The sequence below is a fragment of the Anopheles coluzzii genome, chromosome 3 (assembly GCF_943734685.1).
Source record: "Anopheles coluzzii chromosome 3, AcolN3, whole genome shotgun sequence".
Classification (NCBI taxonomy): domain Eukaryota; kingdom Metazoa; phylum Arthropoda; class Insecta; order Diptera; family Culicidae; genus Anopheles; species Anopheles coluzzii.
Window position 1 is genome coordinate 3,039,616 of NC_064671.1, and position 17,126 is coordinate 3,056,741.

At 45.8% G+C, this 17,126-nt stretch overlaps 2 protein-coding genes across 2 annotated transcripts; one reads left to right on the forward strand and one right to left on the reverse strand.

Annotated features, from left to right (window-relative positions):
* Window positions 1–4,501: 4,501 nt before the first annotated feature.
* On the reverse strand, window positions 4,502–7,979 carry LOC120958687 (uncharacterized). The gene is made up of 7 exons (XM_040381648.2): window positions 7,594–7,979; window positions 7,070–7,319; window positions 6,752–6,960; window positions 6,078–6,213; window positions 5,721–5,983; window positions 5,505–5,637; window positions 4,502–5,392 (listed from the first exon to the last, which is right to left on the reverse strand). Exons 2-7 carry the CDS (start codon window positions 7,119–7,121, stop codon window positions 5,289–5,291), a joined length of 897 nt encoding a protein of 298 aa, XP_040237582.2. The 5' UTR covers window positions 7,122–7,319; window positions 7,594–7,979; the 3' UTR covers window positions 4,502–5,288.
* Window positions 7,980–13,929: 5,950 nt separating this feature from the next.
* LOC125907412 (uncharacterized) lies at window positions 13,930–15,577 on the forward strand. Its single transcript, XM_049609357.1, has 2 exons — window positions 13,930–14,489; window positions 14,566–15,577. The coding sequence occupies exons 1-2, from the start codon at window positions 14,449–14,451 to the stop codon at window positions 15,521–15,523; spliced, it is 999 nt and encodes a 332-aa protein (XP_049465314.1). The 5' UTR covers window positions 13,930–14,448; the 3' UTR covers window positions 15,524–15,577.
* Window positions 15,578–17,126: the final 1,549 nt, after the last annotated feature.

Genomic DNA, 17,126 nt, shown 5'->3' on the forward strand with positions numbered 1-17,126 from the left:
AGAGAGTGACCCTCCTATTGGTTTGCCAGGGAGTCCAGGGACGTACTAGTTGAAAAATGATTCTTATTTGTCACCAACATATGATATGGTGAATGATTTATGAGAGCGATGAAACACACGCACACACACACACGACCTGATCCACTCGCAACTCAGATCAGCACTGTCCACCGTGGATACGGTTGCTTGCAGACACTTTGCATAGCGTTAGCATAGTCGCCTACTTTACTTTCGAATCATAAATCATCATCAAGATAAACGATCGCACATTTCGCACCTGGAGGTGGAAGGCAAGGAACCGAAACAATTCAATGAAGTTGCTGATGTGTTTTGGGGTTTAAATTTAGGTAGAGTTTCTTAGAGTTGCTTCGAATGATTTAGGGGAAAAAAGTACGAATTTCTTCCATTAAATGATTGAATAATGTTTATGCCCAGAGGAACTAGGAATCTGGTAATTGTACACAAATTACGAAAACCATAAAGCGTCATCATCACCGCTGGAAATCGTTAGAATCGTGTGTAAGAAACACAAGATTAGCTCTAGATTATTATTGCTCCACCAAACAAACGTGTATAGCTGCGAATGTTTGTAAGAGCAAATGGATGTTGTAGGTACACTGGTACACTGCATTAATTTGTCGATTATACTAATGACAGGGTGTCATAAATCAGGTTGCTCGAATGGAGCAATGTTTTCCAGATTAGAGCTAATTATTGTTTCCTATTGCAGCCGCCATTCTTCTACGCTCGTTCATGTTTCTTTTTATATGTTTTACTCTTACCAGAGAGGGTAAGTGTTTTCTTTTTTTTATGTTTAACGAGTGAAGTTGCTCATGCGAGTGCTGGATAAGTCTTATCTCACTTGGTACTAACCATTTAACGAACTTTCGAAACCATTCGACTGCGCTACGTGTGCTTCTACTGCTTTGCCTTCATTCTGGTCTTTAGAGGTTTCCTGCAACTAGTTTGCTACGATGGGGACGAAGGAACGAAGAATGGATGGGGCTATGCTAGAGTATCGTAGGACACCGGAGGTAGCCCCAACGGCATGTACTACGCTGTTAATTATTTTCTTATGTGTTCTTACCTTCATCGTCGAACGTTAAGTATCATCCAAACTTTACTACTCTGTACAAAATGACGCAATTATTGCAAAATTTGGTGAACAAACAGAAATACAGAACCAACTTCAAGCATAGTGCCAACAATGTAGCTCACATTAGGCAATCAGTTACCTCCTCCTGCTGATGCAACCCGATCGGGAACATTTCAATCGACCGTATGTCAAACGCGTTATCCGTTCCGAAGATCAGGTGCTTGCAGTGACGTACTGGCGATAATCGTACGAAAGTAGCATACTAATACGAATCATAAATTCCGATGACTCCGATGACTTCGATGAGTAGTCTCCCGTAGTCCCGTGGTGGCTTTTTTGCGCACGATGCTTTGCGGAAGGCAAGCAAGCAGGGACATTTTTCAGTTGCGCTTTGCTCTTTTGAAAACTGGCTGATGGTCACTGCCTTTAGCGCACATGACCGTGATGGTCCGTCCGTCCTCGCCGCTTCGCCGCTGCATATTTTATGATTATTCTATTGATTTTCATTCCTCACATTTGGACGACACATCAGCTAAGCGAATCCATTGAAGCAGGAACGGGAAAAGCTGACCTGAGGACGTGGACAGAATGGGGCACGTTTTGGGAAATGTTTGTCGACTGCTCTTCAGCGAACACGTTGAAAAGGGCGTATGCTTTCCTGTATTTACGAAGAAAAGGGTAAGAGATGCGAAAATAGCCAGTGTCTCGTCCGCCTTCGTCTACTGCCATCGCCATCGCCGGTTCAGTCAATACAGGGAAAAGGATCATAATTACACACAAATATTCTCGTGTAAGTAAATACGGAATACTGTGAAAACAGCACAGGTGGTAGCACATGAGGACTGCGTGCGAGGGCCTTCATAGACACTATGGACGTGCGTGGTTTTACTCGACTAGCTTCACCGCTGGGTCAAAATGGTACCTTTCCAAAATGGATGTGTGTGTTTCAGAAGAACGTTCTTTGAAGGGTGAAAAAGTATCTTTTCAATATATTTCAAACGAGAATCATTTCCCCACATACACGCCATGGCTCTGTTTCGTTCTGTGTTTCTGCGAAGAAGCTGCTAAATTGGCGGAAGAAGTTTGAAATGGAGCGCAAAAGTAGTACTAGTGCCAAAGCAAAGCAAATATCGTTCCAGGCTTGCGCAAATATTGATGTAGGATGCTTGCGTTTTTACACACACACACACACACACACTCACACACACACACACACACACACACACACACACACGTTTGTTCGAAGAGCCACCAATTAGGGAAGACTGTGACGTACGCAAAGCACGCATCATCATCCTCGCCCGCGCGCGCGCCCGTGTGTGAGTAAGTGTTTTGGCGGTGTTTGTTTTCTGGCCACGCATGCCGCAAGGATTGCGGAGCAATCTCTGGGTAAAGAGTACACGAGCAAGTGTATGTTGCAGGGCAAAAGCTGGTTTTAGAGGGCGCTCCTCCTCAAACACTGTTGCGTGACTACCGAGCATTAAAGCTGTCAAACAAGCTGATTTTTTTTCGGCGAAATCGTGATTAACGGCCAAAGTTACAGCCAACTTGGATGAAACGTAAACCGATTAGACAAAGATGAGAAAATGGTAATTGTTTCTTCTTCTTTTTTTCTTCTTGTTTTTTATCTTCACATCTTCCAGATCCAAATCCACCAAACACTCATTCCACTTTGTGTGTGTTAACGCCCCCCTTCAGTCGTGGGGTCTTGTGGGGAAGATGTGAGTTTTCTTTCCACTTTCCGAGTAATTACTCAAATTATTATAACTTGGATAGCATTTGATCGTGGCTCGTGTGGCCATAATAAGGAGTCATGGCTAAATAAATTACATTTTACATGCGCCGAGATGCTGTTGATTCTTTCGGATTCTCATTAACGGTGGGAAATAAACGTTGGAAGATTTAAACTGTACCGTTTTCTTCTAGAAACGAGGGGATTTAATGGAAAAAATGTATATTATTAGTAATACACACCTTCTACTATACACACTCTAATAGCAACAAACTCTGTTGTGCTCTGTTTGGCCGGTTGCTTAATTCGTTACTGACTGCTGTCTATTTTTCCGATATTTCTTTCCCCCTTCTGAAGAAATTTCCCTCCCCTCCTTCCTATGAATCTTTCCTCCAAAGTGTGGGTGTTGTGTGTGGCTGTTGGAACGGCTTTAGGCGTCCAGTTCCAACGCTGTTCGCTTTTGAGCACGGACACTGCTTGCTAACTGCTTGTCCATTTAACTTCGAATGGGTATCCATTTTCATTCTAAGTGTTGTGTAACATTATACTGCCGCATACTGTACACAAAGCGGTAAAGAACACGGTTGAACGAAAATGGATGGAAGCGAAACTTGCTCGTATCGAGAGCGCTTCGTCGCTCTCAAATAGTAGCCACTACATAGAGCGATAATGAAATGAATGGATATCATACTACTATTATAGCGCGAAATTGGAGAACGTAGGGGACGACGTAGAAAACGTGTATTTATACCTCCACGTGTGTGTGTGTGTGTGTTTTATGTAAGGTGTATGGTATAGCAGCATACTCGAGGCAAAGCTTGGAAGCAAAAAAAAAGAAGAAAATCTAAAGAAAAGCAAAAATCCATCGACCCAATGGCTTCAATTATTTCAGCAAACGGTGTTCGATTTCTTCAGGCTTCGATAAATAGCTCTTCAGAGCGTCGTGTGTCCTTTGTGCCACATTCTGCCATTCCGCCTCGAGAGCAGCAGCACTAGAAACGGAGGAAATAATCTAAGATTGCCTTTTCATTATATTTTTTTGTGTTGTGTTCGTTCGTTCGTTTTGCTTGTTCTTTCAGTTCAAACCACACCCCTCAAGTCCGTTGCCGTGGGCGACAAAGTTTCGGTTTTTTTCTTTTTCCTCTATGTATGTTGCAGCCGACACAGTTTCCCGGGGAGGAGAAATAAAATCCAAAGCCTCGACGAATTTTTTTGGAAGGAGAAAAATTCTTTCTGTAATTTTATTAATAGTTGTACGCCTCGGGGCGAGACGGATTGGGACGGGGCCTGTCTTGAGTGTTTTCCAGCGTTGCGTCGAACGACGAATAATACCCGGGGCTAAGGTATTGACGGTTTTGTGCGTGTGTGTGTACTTCATCTTACCGCGCCCAATCTTGGTAGGCGCTGCTGCAACCTATTTTGAGGAGCTTTTTCTCTGTTGCTAGTCTTCTTACCGGCCGATTTCGATTCCCCCTCCCCCGCCAGCAGGGGGCAAAGCATTGGGCTGGGATTGCCTTGTTGGTGGGTGTCTTTTCTGTGCTTTAATTTCCGTTGCAAATGAATTCTGCGCATTCAAAATTGCCCCAATATTTCGACAAAAAAATCAACCTTTTTCGTTTCCCCGTTTCGGATAACACCACGACGATGAAGCTACACAATAGCTACAATGGGAATTATTTTTGAAACAATTTGATACTTTATTCATTCTTTCTTCTTCTCATCTCGTACGTCGGGTGTGCAATGGATAAAACGAATGTTTGCAATAGTTTCCCAATCTGTGCTCGTCCTCTGTTTTACCCTCTTTTTGCCGCCGATTGCGGTAGAAAGAGTAGTGCGAGTGTTCCGGCAGCCATTCCGTCCGTCGTCCGTCATCGTTCGGGAAGTGGTATAAGTTTGAGTTAAAACTATGACAAATATTTACAAATCCGCGCGATGTATCTTTCTCTCTGTGTCTCTCTCTATGTCTCTCTCTCTCTGATATCTTTACAAATCGGTATGTTTTGGGTTTTTCGTTTCATTTTGTTCGCCTTTTGTGTGTGTGTGTGTCTGTCTTTAGGAGTGTTGTTGTGTGTGTGTGTGTGTGTGTGTGTGTGTGTGTGTGTGTGTGTGTGTGTGTGTGTGTGTGATTTTCATCCATCAGTTTGGTTTAGTTTGAACAAATGAGCTTACAAGAAAAGTTTGCAGCCGGTGCTGTTGATATGATGAATATACTTGACATTGATATTACTGATATGTTCTTAAGAGTGTCGCCCACTGATTTCCCTCCGATCGTGTAATCCCTCCCCCCCCTCTCTCGACTTTAACACCCTTAATGCATGCACAACTCGATACACATTAATTGACCAAACAAGGACGAATTAGAAAGAAATTGCACAGTGTGAAAGATGCTTGCTTCGTTCCATTGCCCCTTTTGCTAACTTCCACCACTTCCCTGCTGCTTCCTACCTAACGTTGACCGTTTTAACTAGTGTAACGATAACTTGTCAACAGAATTAAAACATAAATTGCTAGCTGCATTGCCGACAACCGTTCGCAGCTTTCCTTTGCCCAGTTGCTTGACGCAGCTGCACGCACAGTGCAATTGAAAGAGGGAAGAGAAATGAGGTTTCCGAGCATAAGAAAGTGAAAGATTAAATGTAAATGAGTTTAATCCACAAACAAAAAAAAAACGCTTACCTTGCACTCGGTCTGCCCGCGAGTCCGCCGATACGGCCCTTCGTGACTCCAGTGTCGGTGCTTTTTGCAGTTTCTCGCCCTCGACGCTTTCTTCGTTGCTTTTCCAGTACACGGTCGAAATTGTCGCGAGGCACTGTGCAGGAGTAGTAGAGTTAAATATAGTAAAACAAAAAAACAAAAAACCACCGGATACAAAGCTGATGTTTAATCCCGTACCTTCAGCTTCATATCGCCGTGCTTGAAATGTTTCGGCTTGACGCGAAACTCGAGCCCCAGAACGGAAGTTTCCAGTTTGTCGGCGCCCGTGATGCGTGGCTCGTACCGCTTGACCAGCCCGGGCTCGGCCGGATCGCCGTTAATGTACCACGTCAGATGAACGGCTGGTTTGGAGCGACCGGAAGTGCAGTTCACTCGCACCGGATCGCCGATCTGGTAGCGCGGCTTGCCGCCCGTAATGTAAGGATCTTGATCGGGCAACACTGATGATGATAGATGCAACCACACACACACATACATAATTCCTCAAATTAAATCAATTCGCCAAGGAAATTTTGCATGCACCCCGATACTCACCCACCACCATCATTTCGCCATGGTCCGAGACGGTTTGAAAGGATGGCGCTTCGGCGGACACTTCACACCTGTACTTCCCGCTGGATGATAAATCTAGTGGATCTAAAATCACTTGTTCGCTTGTTGAGTTTTCTAACTGGTTGATCAGTGTTGTCATTGGAGTAGTGTTCAGTGTGGAATGATCATGACACAGGCAATCGACCATGATTTGGGAAAGAAAAACGAAACGAAGAAAAGAAGCTGCAGTTAATAGATGCAGACTCTTAGCACCCAAAATCGAGCATTTAATAGGAATATTACACAATTTCCGTGCATGATCTCTTCAGTTAAAATGATTAATAATCAGTCACTTTCCCGGACTCGATCGAAGAGGAACGATAGTTGCAGTTGCCTAGATACAATACGGTTACTTTACTTTGTTGCATGCGAGTCTTACACATCCAAGGACACCATGCTGTGTCATTTGTGACAAACTCTTCGACCATGTCCCGTTCCAATTGATCGAGTTTGGTAAGGTTGTTTCAAAAATAATGTTTAACAATTATATTTGGCTAGATGATGCATTTCGTTCGCTTGAAATTTTCAGCCAAATAATGAACTTGCTTTACCAAGACAAACTGCAAACACGTCGAGTGTTTGGGCTTTGAGCCCAATTCTTAACATTGAATACTTACATCTACGGCTATGCCCGGCTGGGGGAAAACGCTTCCCGGCGGATCGTCTCTTGGCACGAAGCGATAAAACTCGCGTCCATCCTTGTACCATTTCACCGAGTACAAGGCTTCACCTTCCATATCATAGTGGCACTCGAGCTTGACGGCGTGACCGCGGATCGTATGTTTGGGCACCCGCACCTCGGTCAGAGTGATACAGTGAACGAAATCTAAACGTAAACAAAACAAAAAAAAAACGGTACCCATCATCATTCACCACGCCACGATCTTGCGCGTCATCCCACTCTCCTCCCCTGATCCACCCTCCACGCTACGTACCATAAAGGACGAATAGATGAAACACTATTAACCAACACCACATTTTATGCATCGTTTTCGAAGTATCCAGTTGGAAGATATGATGGTGCGTGTGATGATGCCGATGCTCATGCCGTCACGAGCACGGCGCCGTTTCCTTCTTGTGCGCGCTTCTGCACGGCCAGCGACGCATGGTCTGTGGTGGTGTTGTTGGTGGTGGTGTATGCAGCGACCGTTTCACCACGATTTGTGACTGTGAAGCGTTTGGATACTGCAAAGGTAATAGCACTTTCCATTAGATGACACAATTTTTCCCACTCCGACCGTCTGTCTGTCTCGCTATCCCCGCACAACACACCACGGCTCTATCATTTGCTCGTATTTGCTTCACGTATTCACGTAATTATCGGGCCTAGGCCCAGCCGGATTCAACACACAAATTACCTGTACACACACACACACATAGGGACACTCGCACACACACGCACACACACACAAACACGTTTCCGTCGACCCTCTAATGATCTATTTTTATGCACACTTACGGGTTGTTCGTGTTGGCCGCTTCCTCTGTCGCGGACTGTTTCGCGACGATTTGCAGGCTGGCAATTATTCCAGTAGACACAACTGGCGCACAAATTTCAAACTGTAGTGTATCCGCAAGTGAGTGCAACAACAACAACAAAAACGTCAATAATCCAGCTATACTAGCAGGCGGTGGAAATCCTTGACAGCCCCCACACACACGCTGGAGGTATCGCACACTAGACGCAGTTCCGATCGGATCTATCTGTTAAACACACCGCCAAGCGGGAGCGCACCATTCCTTCACTGTTCGGCAGCATGCGGCCTGTCGCCGAGCAGCGACCCGAGGTGGAGCATATTTGCCCTCTTGTCACGATCTTTGCCAACTGAAGGCAAATGTTAAAAGAGCATAGCTATTCATTCAGCCGCCCGCGGGCCCATCGGCCGAACGCTGGCCCAGCATCGGAACGCTCCGGAACGCGGAGAGCCAGTTTTCGGCCATCGAGAGATTTCGTGCGCCAGATTTCGGGACGGACATGCGCCGACGCCGCCGCCGCCGCCAGTCGCAACTCCCGAATCGTTCTCGTGCACATGTGTGACAACAGCGCCCCCGCGTGGCCGGTGCTGCAACTAGCGGCCGTGTTATTGCGTTGGTATTTGCATTAGAAAACCCATAAGACAACATTGCCGCCGTACGTCACCACGGCCTACTGTTTCTACTGCGGTGTCAACCTAGGCAGCCAACACTGAACATGACAACCGGAGCAATGTTACTCGCGGGGTAAGCAGTAATGATGCTTACAATACCTTTTTCCAAACATTGATGACAAAATTTATGATTGGTGTCATAGCTTTTCCTTCACCTAAATTCTATTTTTATCCCCTTCTTCCCCCAAAAAAAGCCTCCCACGGATGGGCAACATAATGGCAAACTAAAAATAACATTACTCACACTTTAAACCTCCTTACATGCGCAAGAGCAAGATAATAAACCTTGCTTTCGCCAGCACCACTCAGCTGCACTACTTTTTGCAGCATTTATGTTTTTTTTTGTTTCTTCACCCCCAACGCATTAAAAGCCCTCCCCATTTGAATGGCTTTTTTGAACCACAAACAGAAGGATTACATCACTCCGCTGATAGAAACGGGCGCTATCGGTGCGTGAGCGGCGGGCGGCGGGCCATAAAGCCCGCGTACACGCGGCCGCGTGCCATAAATATATCGAAAGCGCATAAAATCCGCACACCCCACCCCCCCGCCGCGACATGGGCAGCGGCGTTCTGGTTGTTTTTTTCGAAAATTTTCTATGAAAAATGCAAGTCGCACATCGAAACCGCTCTTTCCAGTTCAACGGAGGATTAAATATATTGCTTCGGCGGGTTCGGTTTTGCTGTGCGTTCTTTTCTGCCTCAACTGCATCAACAACAACAGCAACGGCGGCGGTGCTGGTGGGATGCAGTGTGCTCTTCATAAATGCGCTCCATTCTGAAGTGCACGTGGTGGTCAGCTTCAGAGTAATTATAAGAGAGCAAAGTGAAGGGATGTTAGATTGCGTTAGATTCAGTTGAAATTGTGCCAACATGAATGCCAATACCATGGAAACCATTGGAAAAAGGCTTACAATACAGCTGCAATATTCCTCGTATAATTCATCTCGTAATGCAACAACAACTCTTCTCGTCTGTGTTAGCGAGTGTGCGTTACGGCAGTTCAAGTTCTTTATGATCCGTCGGTTTATGCCACCCTTTCGCTTAACACCCTTTCGCCACACCAGACCGCGGGAGGGAGGAACTATCGAATTTCGAGCTGACTAAAGATGTATCACTTTCCACTAAATTTCACACTCTCAGTGTCAGTCGAGTTGAAAAATCGCATCATTTCACCGAATTACCGATATGGATGGTAGTTTGCATTCCCAACCATTCCACAGCTATGTTTAAATGCTTTGCAGTGGGTCGGTACAGGTCGGATACCTGCGGTGCGTGATTTCTGTCACGATGCATTGTAAAATGGAGTCTTTAGTTTATGTATTGGAATGGAAAAAAAAAACATCAAAGTCACCATTGAAACTCTTTTTAAACTGATCAATGTACTGTACTGTAAAGCGCCACCGATGGAACGCACCATCACGGCACACTTGGACATAAAAACAACACGTGCTTGTTTCATTTCTTGGCGCACGTTTCAAACGCACGCAGAGCGGTGCGCAAAGCGTCGGGGAAAAGCAAGAGGAGACAAAAAACCCAAGCAAATTGGGTATTGCGTGACAGCGAGTAATTATGTACGGCTCATAAATTGACATTTCAAGCCCTGTTTGAAGTTTGACGCATACTCGCTCAAAGTTAAACGGGAAACAGCGCAACTTGTGTGTGTGTGTGTGTCCCGGGGAAAATGTGATAACATTACCATTAAACGCAGTGTGCTTTCGCTAACCGTTTGAGCGTGTTTTTTCGTAGATTTATGTAAATCCCTGCACAAATAGCAGCAGCAGCACCAGCATTCCGACGTAGTGTTTGGCATAATGAGGGGAGGAAAGCGGCCGTTCTCTTTTATTGACATTTCCGGCCAGTTGCCGTTGCTTTCCTCCGCCAACCAGGTGGTGGTGGTGGTGCTTTTTAACTTTTGACCACAATGATGTGCTGACGATGTGAATGAGTGTGTGTGTGTGTGGGTTGTTTTGTGGGATGTGATAGTGCAGATAGTGGCACTTTGCTCTGATTGCTTTCGATTCATCGCAGCATTGCTTCGGATGCTTTCCCAAGCAGCAGCTGATGTAAAGCGATCGACCGGAACCGGGCTCCAACCGGCATAATGTCCCTTCAAACTCTGGTCGATTAGCAGGCTAGTGAGAGTGGGGGGGGGGGGGTGAGCAGGGGTCTGGAGACGCTTAACGTTCGTGTATTGATTGATCAATTGAATTGCTTTGAAAAGGCACTGTATCCATGCTTCCATTGATGTCTATTGGCTGCCAGAAGCATAAGATACGTGCACAGACAAGCGCAGCCCAACATGCTGCCTCGGCCTTGCACGGAATGCACGCTGCACCGCACGATTCCACCAGAAAAACGATACCGATGTGATCGATTTGAATTGGATTGGCTCTGGGTTGGATGGTTCGACGGTTCGCCTCGGAAGTTCATTGTGGGAACCGCTCAGATACGGTTGCCCGCGTGCCCTCCGCCTCCCATCCCAGCAGAAATGTGTCTAATGGAGTCGAATCGGAAATCAATCAATGGAATGAAAGAAATGCACGTAGCAGCAGAAGGAATACAAAATAACATAGCTTTATGATCGGACTTGAGGTTTGCAGGCGCCGCTCAGGCAATAAAGGCAAGCCAGATGCGAAGCCCATGAGCCATGTGCAGCCTGAAGTTCGTTCTGCGATGCGATGGTACCGGAGTCACTAGGGGGGAAAGTTTTGCACCGGACAAAAATACCGCCCATGGAACTCGCTAGAAATAAGTTGTTCCTTTTGTGAAGCTCTAAAATTCTCCTTCTGCTTGCTCGGGTGTATTCAATTTTTTCTTTATTTCATTTTCACATCACTTCAGTTGACGCAATCCCTTTCAATGCCTTCGTCCCCTGTGCTGGAGTAATTGCCATTTCCTTGTCAATGATAGCAATAATGAGCGTTTAGCCACGCGCTATCTACGGATTGATACGGGGGCTTTGACAATGCTCTGTCTTTCCAGTCCAGGTCCAGGAAAGGATGCAACCAAAGCGAAACGAAATGGCGCCAGAATCAGAAATATGGGCACAGTTTCATGCTAATGGGCAAACATTGCGGGAAATGTCTTATTTAAAAAAAAACGAAGGGGTTACTACTATAAATAGTACCGTCGGATGGGGGTGGGGCGCTTTCTTTTGCTCTCAAACCTCACCCAACGCGCAACGTCCACCGACCTTTGAAGACGTCTCGCCGGCTACAAACCCCCCCATATAACCGTTATCGGAGAATTTATGCGTGCGGTTTGCCATCCAAAAGTCCCGAGGAAGACCTCTATTCGGCAAACGAATTTTAATTATCTTTTAATTTGCATATAAATTGACTTGTAGGAACAATGAAGTAATAAAAGCCCTTTTTGCCATAGTCTAGTTTTTCCAGACCAGTTTGGGGTTTTTTTCTTGTTGTTGTTGCATTCAGTGTACGTACGGAGATGCCTAAACTGCCTAAACTGTCGAAAATGACATTAGTAGGATGCGACGGAGGGTGGGTTGGTGGTGGGGTGGAATGATTTTCCTCCTAACTGATCTTGCTTCTTCTTTTTTGTGGGGTCCATTTTGTGACGCGAGCTTTCACCATGCGCTCGTGTTTGTTCGATTAACGTTTAACGTAAAAATTGAGGAACAAATGAAAGGAGCAACAATTAACGCTTGCCGTACTGGCCTTTTGCTGCTGGTGTCACATAAAAGGCTCTTACGGAAGCTTAATCTATCAATAGTGGGAATTTAATTGGCCGTTCCGAAACACACACACACACAGACACACCCATTTTGCCATTCAATTATTATGACACGGCCACTAGTTGTTTTGTGTCTAATAATGATTATGCTGGCCACCAGGTTCCAGCAGCAGCAGCGGCAGCAGCTTTCTTTGCATACAATTTTAATTAACCAGCCGCTTCATTGAACTTGGAAAAAGCCAATCAAAACCTGCCCCCCGGGCCTGCATTGGTGCTCCAGGCTTCAGAATCTCAAAGTTATTGCAAGCGAGTCGATTATCGCACATTCACGCACATTCACCCTGTACCGAGATGTCCGAGTGGAGCAGTGGGGTGGATCACTGAGTGTGCAAATAGCAAAACGCAATCGAAACGCAGGAATCATCCATCCAACTCGTACGGGTCTTGGCGAATCAAGGGGTCGTCCAGGGAGAGAGTTCTAGTCGGATACATCAGTTCAATTCCCCACCAGCTTTTGGGCCTTGTTGAGAAACATATTATTAGGCTTGGAAGCCACAGCATGCCGACGACGACGACAACGACGACGATGATGATGATGATGATGATGATGGTGGTGGTGGCGAGAAGCCTACTAGGGTATCGACTGACACACACTACACTGGCGCTGTGCAGACGAGCATCAGCGCGCGTGTGGTGCACTTGCTTCATTTGCGCTGCTGCACTACTCCCGTAGCCAATGCAAACGGGATAAAACGGGTGAGTCCGTCACAGAGAAGAGCATCTGTCAAATGTGTGTGCCGTAATCCAATAAAGTGATCTTTTTATTGCACTACCACCACCACATACCGATAGCACCGAAGCTAGATGGACAAGAAGAGCAGTGCCAACCTGATGCCCTATACACCACGTGCGTTCCTATGTGTGTGTGTGTGGCACCGTGTGTGTGTGTTTGTCCATTGTACATATGATTAATTGATTTTCAAAGCTTCTACGGTTCGATCCCGCAGCAAAAGAGAGCAACAGAGCAGGCGGCGGACAGATTGGCAGTGTGGTGAAGCAGCAAGTACCGTGAAAGCATTTTAAATTGGCTTGTCGACTTGCTGGCTGGCAGCATTGCCACTGCCGCCTGTCCTTTTTGGCACGCTCCAATAAGATCTTTTGCGAATGCGGAGGCATTCGGCCGAAATGAGTCATATTTAGCTACGTAAGGGGGGAGGGCTTGGGGAACGCGCATACGCTACAGTGAACAAAGGAACATTCGAACACACACACACACTTTGTGGATCTGTGGACGCGCGGTAAAGGTGGAGTGGGGTTGGGAAGCAAATCCTTAGCTGCGGGGCCTAACCTCAAAGCGGCTGCGGCCGCCTGTGTTAATGTAAGCCGCCGTGACTTATGTCGCAGTAAAACAAAATCCCAAAGTGCAGCTGGTGCGAAGGAAGCTGCTCTACGGTTCGGAGGAAATTTGGCTACGCTTTTAACGTTTTCCACGGTTGAGGGATCCGCTTTTGAATGTGTATCTCGGTCCTCGCACTGTGAGTGGCAGTAGTGGTGCTGGTGGTGGTGGTGGTGGTGATGGGCCCGGTACCGTTATATAAGCGAGACAAGATTACGTCAAAACGGTTGGAATCATTCGTTAATCAGGATCAGAAATGCTGTGCTGGTTGCTGCTGGAAATTTGTCTTTGCGAAGCGGCCGCCGCAACAAATGTGTAGTACACGTCCTTTTTGGCGGGGAGGAAGCGAATTTCGAATTTGACAAATGCAAAGCACAATTGAGAAAATTCTGCGAAGCGTTGAGACATTTAGCTGATTGCAACATTCGTGCGTTTCGCAATGCCTTCGCTCTTGCTCTCCTCCGCTGCTGCCGACCATCTGTGAAAAGCATGAATGCATGGCTTAAAGGCACTGTACTATTGAAACAATGAAATTGCTTTCTTTTACTTACGGGAGTCTGGAGAAAACTTTAATTACACAGCAAACACCACGATGGGAGTGGGGTTGGTGCCAAACACCAGCACACGAAACGCTCCTTGGGGATGGGTGGTATAATTAATACTACTTTAGGATGAGTTCTGCTGCTTTTTCCGACCATCCAACCACTAAACAGTCCTGCCGGTATCACGATTTTGCAGACTAGGACGCTTGATTGAAAGCAAACATTTGCAACAGTGGTGCTGCTGAGTTGTTCGTACTGGCTAGTGCGTGCCTTCGATTAATATAAAGCTGCTTCTGTTTATTCAACATTTTTGCCGAGAAAGTGTTTGGCTTCGTTTCTGCTCCTGTCACTCATCAGATTGTGCTGAGTCATCGTTATGCAGTGCTCAACCTGCAATGCACCCACCGATAGTGCTAATTCGGTGTCCTGTGCCGGTGTTTGTGGTTCCAAGCATCACACCCATTGCACGGGGTTGTCCCGTGATTCTACTCGTGAGCTTGGGCGTAATAATCAATTGTTGTGGTTGTGCAAAACATGTCACGAGTTTCGCATTGGCACAAATTCACTTCTCACAAGTGAGATAGCAGCCCTACTCGAATTGGTGAAAGCAGATATTCTCACCACAATTGACTCATCTCTCTCTTCTCTTAGATCGGCTATCAAGAGCGATTTGCTTCCTGAGATCCTCGCTCTCGTTGATAAGCGAGCGCTAACACCCATATTAGCTAAGCCGTCTGTTAGCAACGCATCGCGATCGCACACATCCACTAATGTATCGTCGCTCAATGCCACAAATACATCCAGAACGACTAAAACAGCTTCCGCTCGCCGTACATTTACTAACTCAACGGAGCTCACTGATGATATCCAAGCTGCGAACGATACCAACACTGTGGATGATTCTGACAACTGTAACCACTACAATCATCGTACTAAGCCGACTAGTGATGTTAGTGCTGGAAACTATCGAACAAATACACAAGCATCTTCTGATCCTGTTTTGAACCAAAACACCACCAACACGGGCATAGCCGAGAAAGTATGGTTATACTTCACGAACATCAAATCGCATGTCTCGGCTGATGATATGCGTGTGTGGCTTAAAGCTGTGCTACCAACGGACGATATTAATGTTTACCGTCTCACGAAAAAGGGTGTGAACCTGGACTCGATGTCCTTCATATCGTTCAAAGTGAGTGTTCCTAAATCTCTTAAGGAGCTTGCGCTGCAGTCTACTATTTGGCCAGTTTCACTTACTGTTCGGGAGTTTGTTGCTCGTGGCCTACCAAAGCAACGTGTACATGAAAGGGCTCGATTTGACCCTTCTGAGCTTATTTCGCATCGTACAAATAGTGAAAATTGCTCTTCAGCTGTGCCAAAAACTACCGCTCATCCGGATCATTTTTTGGAACATCGATCGCCACCCCCACAGCGCGTGATTCTATCACCATCCCAGATGACCGAGATCTTAGAGGCTATTCAACTGGAGTTTCCTCCCACACCGCCTCAGTTATCACCGGGGGTGGGGCTTCAATCACAATCCAATCTCAGCAACTCGAACCGCTCACCACAGATCAGCCCGTTTGCCAAACGGATAGCTCACAATTAATAGACCCATTTGTGATATATTACCAAAATGTTCGAGGCCTTCGCACCAAATACAATGAATTGTGCCTTTCTGCGAATGAATCAGGGTTTGAAATGCTTGCCCTTACTGAAACCTGGTTAAATGAATCGATTCCATCCAACATGGTCCTTGATAGTGATGCCTACAACATATACCGCTGTGATCGAAGCAGGTTAAACAACGAACGTTCGCGTGGGGGTGGTGTGCTACTTGCATGTTCCGTTCGATATCCTTCTGTGGCACTTAACATTAATCAACCCACGCTTGAAGCTTTATGTATACGTGTTTCTTTTTCTAAGTTTCGTCTTTATGTGGGGATTGTTTATGTGCCACCGTATTTGAGCAGCGACCGCAACTATTTGGAATCCCTTTCTGCTTTCATCAGTGATGCATACATGCAAATGAAACCGAATGATCATCTTATCCTTCTGGGTGACTTCAATCAACCTGCGTTAGAGTGGTCGCTTTCTACCGCAGTAAGGCCAGATTCATCTTCAGCTATAAGACATTATGTGCCACATATTTCTTCGAATACATCCAGTTCCTGCTTTTTGGATATGTTAAACCTGCATGAACTCTATCAGCTGAACGGGGTGCATAACCATTTAAATCATTATTTGGACCTGGTGCTCTCCAACTCTGCTGCAGCTGCTTGTTGTTCTGTGTATCCTGCTTCGTCACTGCTCCTGCCCCAGGATGCCCATCATCCTGCTCTAGAAATTGCGTTACCGTCTTCTTTATTTAGGGCTAGTAGGGTTATGAATGTATTACCTTCTGCTCCTAATTCATTGAGAGTTCGTTATAATTTTCGGCTCACAGACTATCGTAAACTTAATTCAATTCTATCTCGTTCCGACTGGTCTTTTTTTTATCAATGTACATCGGTCGACGAGGCTGTCCAATCGTTTAATGCTTTGTTAACCTCTGCACTCCTTTCATGTACACCTATTTTTCGTTCCCCTCCTAATCCTCCCTGGTCCAATCGTACTCTTCGCAACCTGAAAAAGGATAGAATGAAATATCTTAGGAGGTATCGTCTGAACCAATCTGCTTTCAACTTTCGTTTATTTAAGTACGCTGCCTCTGCGCATCGACTATACAACAGGGCTTGTTTTGAGGCCTATTCGAGTAGACTGCAATCGCGTTTCCGTTCTGATCCAGCATCCTTCTGGCAATTTGTTAGGATTCGAAGAGGGTGCAGTACGTTACCTAATGAAATGGTACTTGATTCTCGAACTGCCTCTACGCCTGTTGAGATCTGTGAGCTATTCTCTGCACATTTTTCCCAAATGTTTGAGCCACCGGTTAGTGACCCTAACCTTATTGAGGGTGGGCTACTCTACACGCCAGAGAACTTAATTAATCTCTCCGATATTTCGGTTAGCTCTGAAACAGTTGTACAGGTGTTATTTGGGTTGAAACGTTCTTTTACTCCTGGTCCAGATGGCATTCCTGCCTCTGTTTTAATAAACTGTAAGGACGTGCTTGCTCCACACCTTGCTAAAATTTTCAACCTTTCACTTTCTCTTGGGGTTTTTCCTGCTCTTTGGAAATCCTGTTGGCTTTTTCCGGTACACAAAAAGGG

Coding starts and splice junctions, on each gene's coding strand:
- LOC120958687 (XM_040381648.2), bottom strand. CDS start 7,121: ATGCATAAAATGTGGTGTTGGTTAATAGTGTTTCATCTATTCGTCCTT. Junction 5,984..6,077: donor TGGCGAAATGATGGTGGTGG/GTGAGTATCGGG, acceptor TATCATCATCAG/TGTTGCCCGATCAAGATCCT. Junction 5,393..5,504: donor GCGGGCAGACCGAGTGCAAG/GTAAGCGTTTTT, acceptor CTGTGCGTGCAG/CTGCGTCAAGCAACTGGGCA.
- LOC125907412 (XM_049609357.1), top strand. CDS start 14,449: ATGTCACGAGTTTCGCATTGGCACAAATTCACTTCTCACAA. Junction 14,490..14,565: donor CACAAATTCACTTCTCACAA/GTGAGATAGCAG, acceptor CTCTTCTCTTAG/ATCGGCTATCAAGAGCGATT.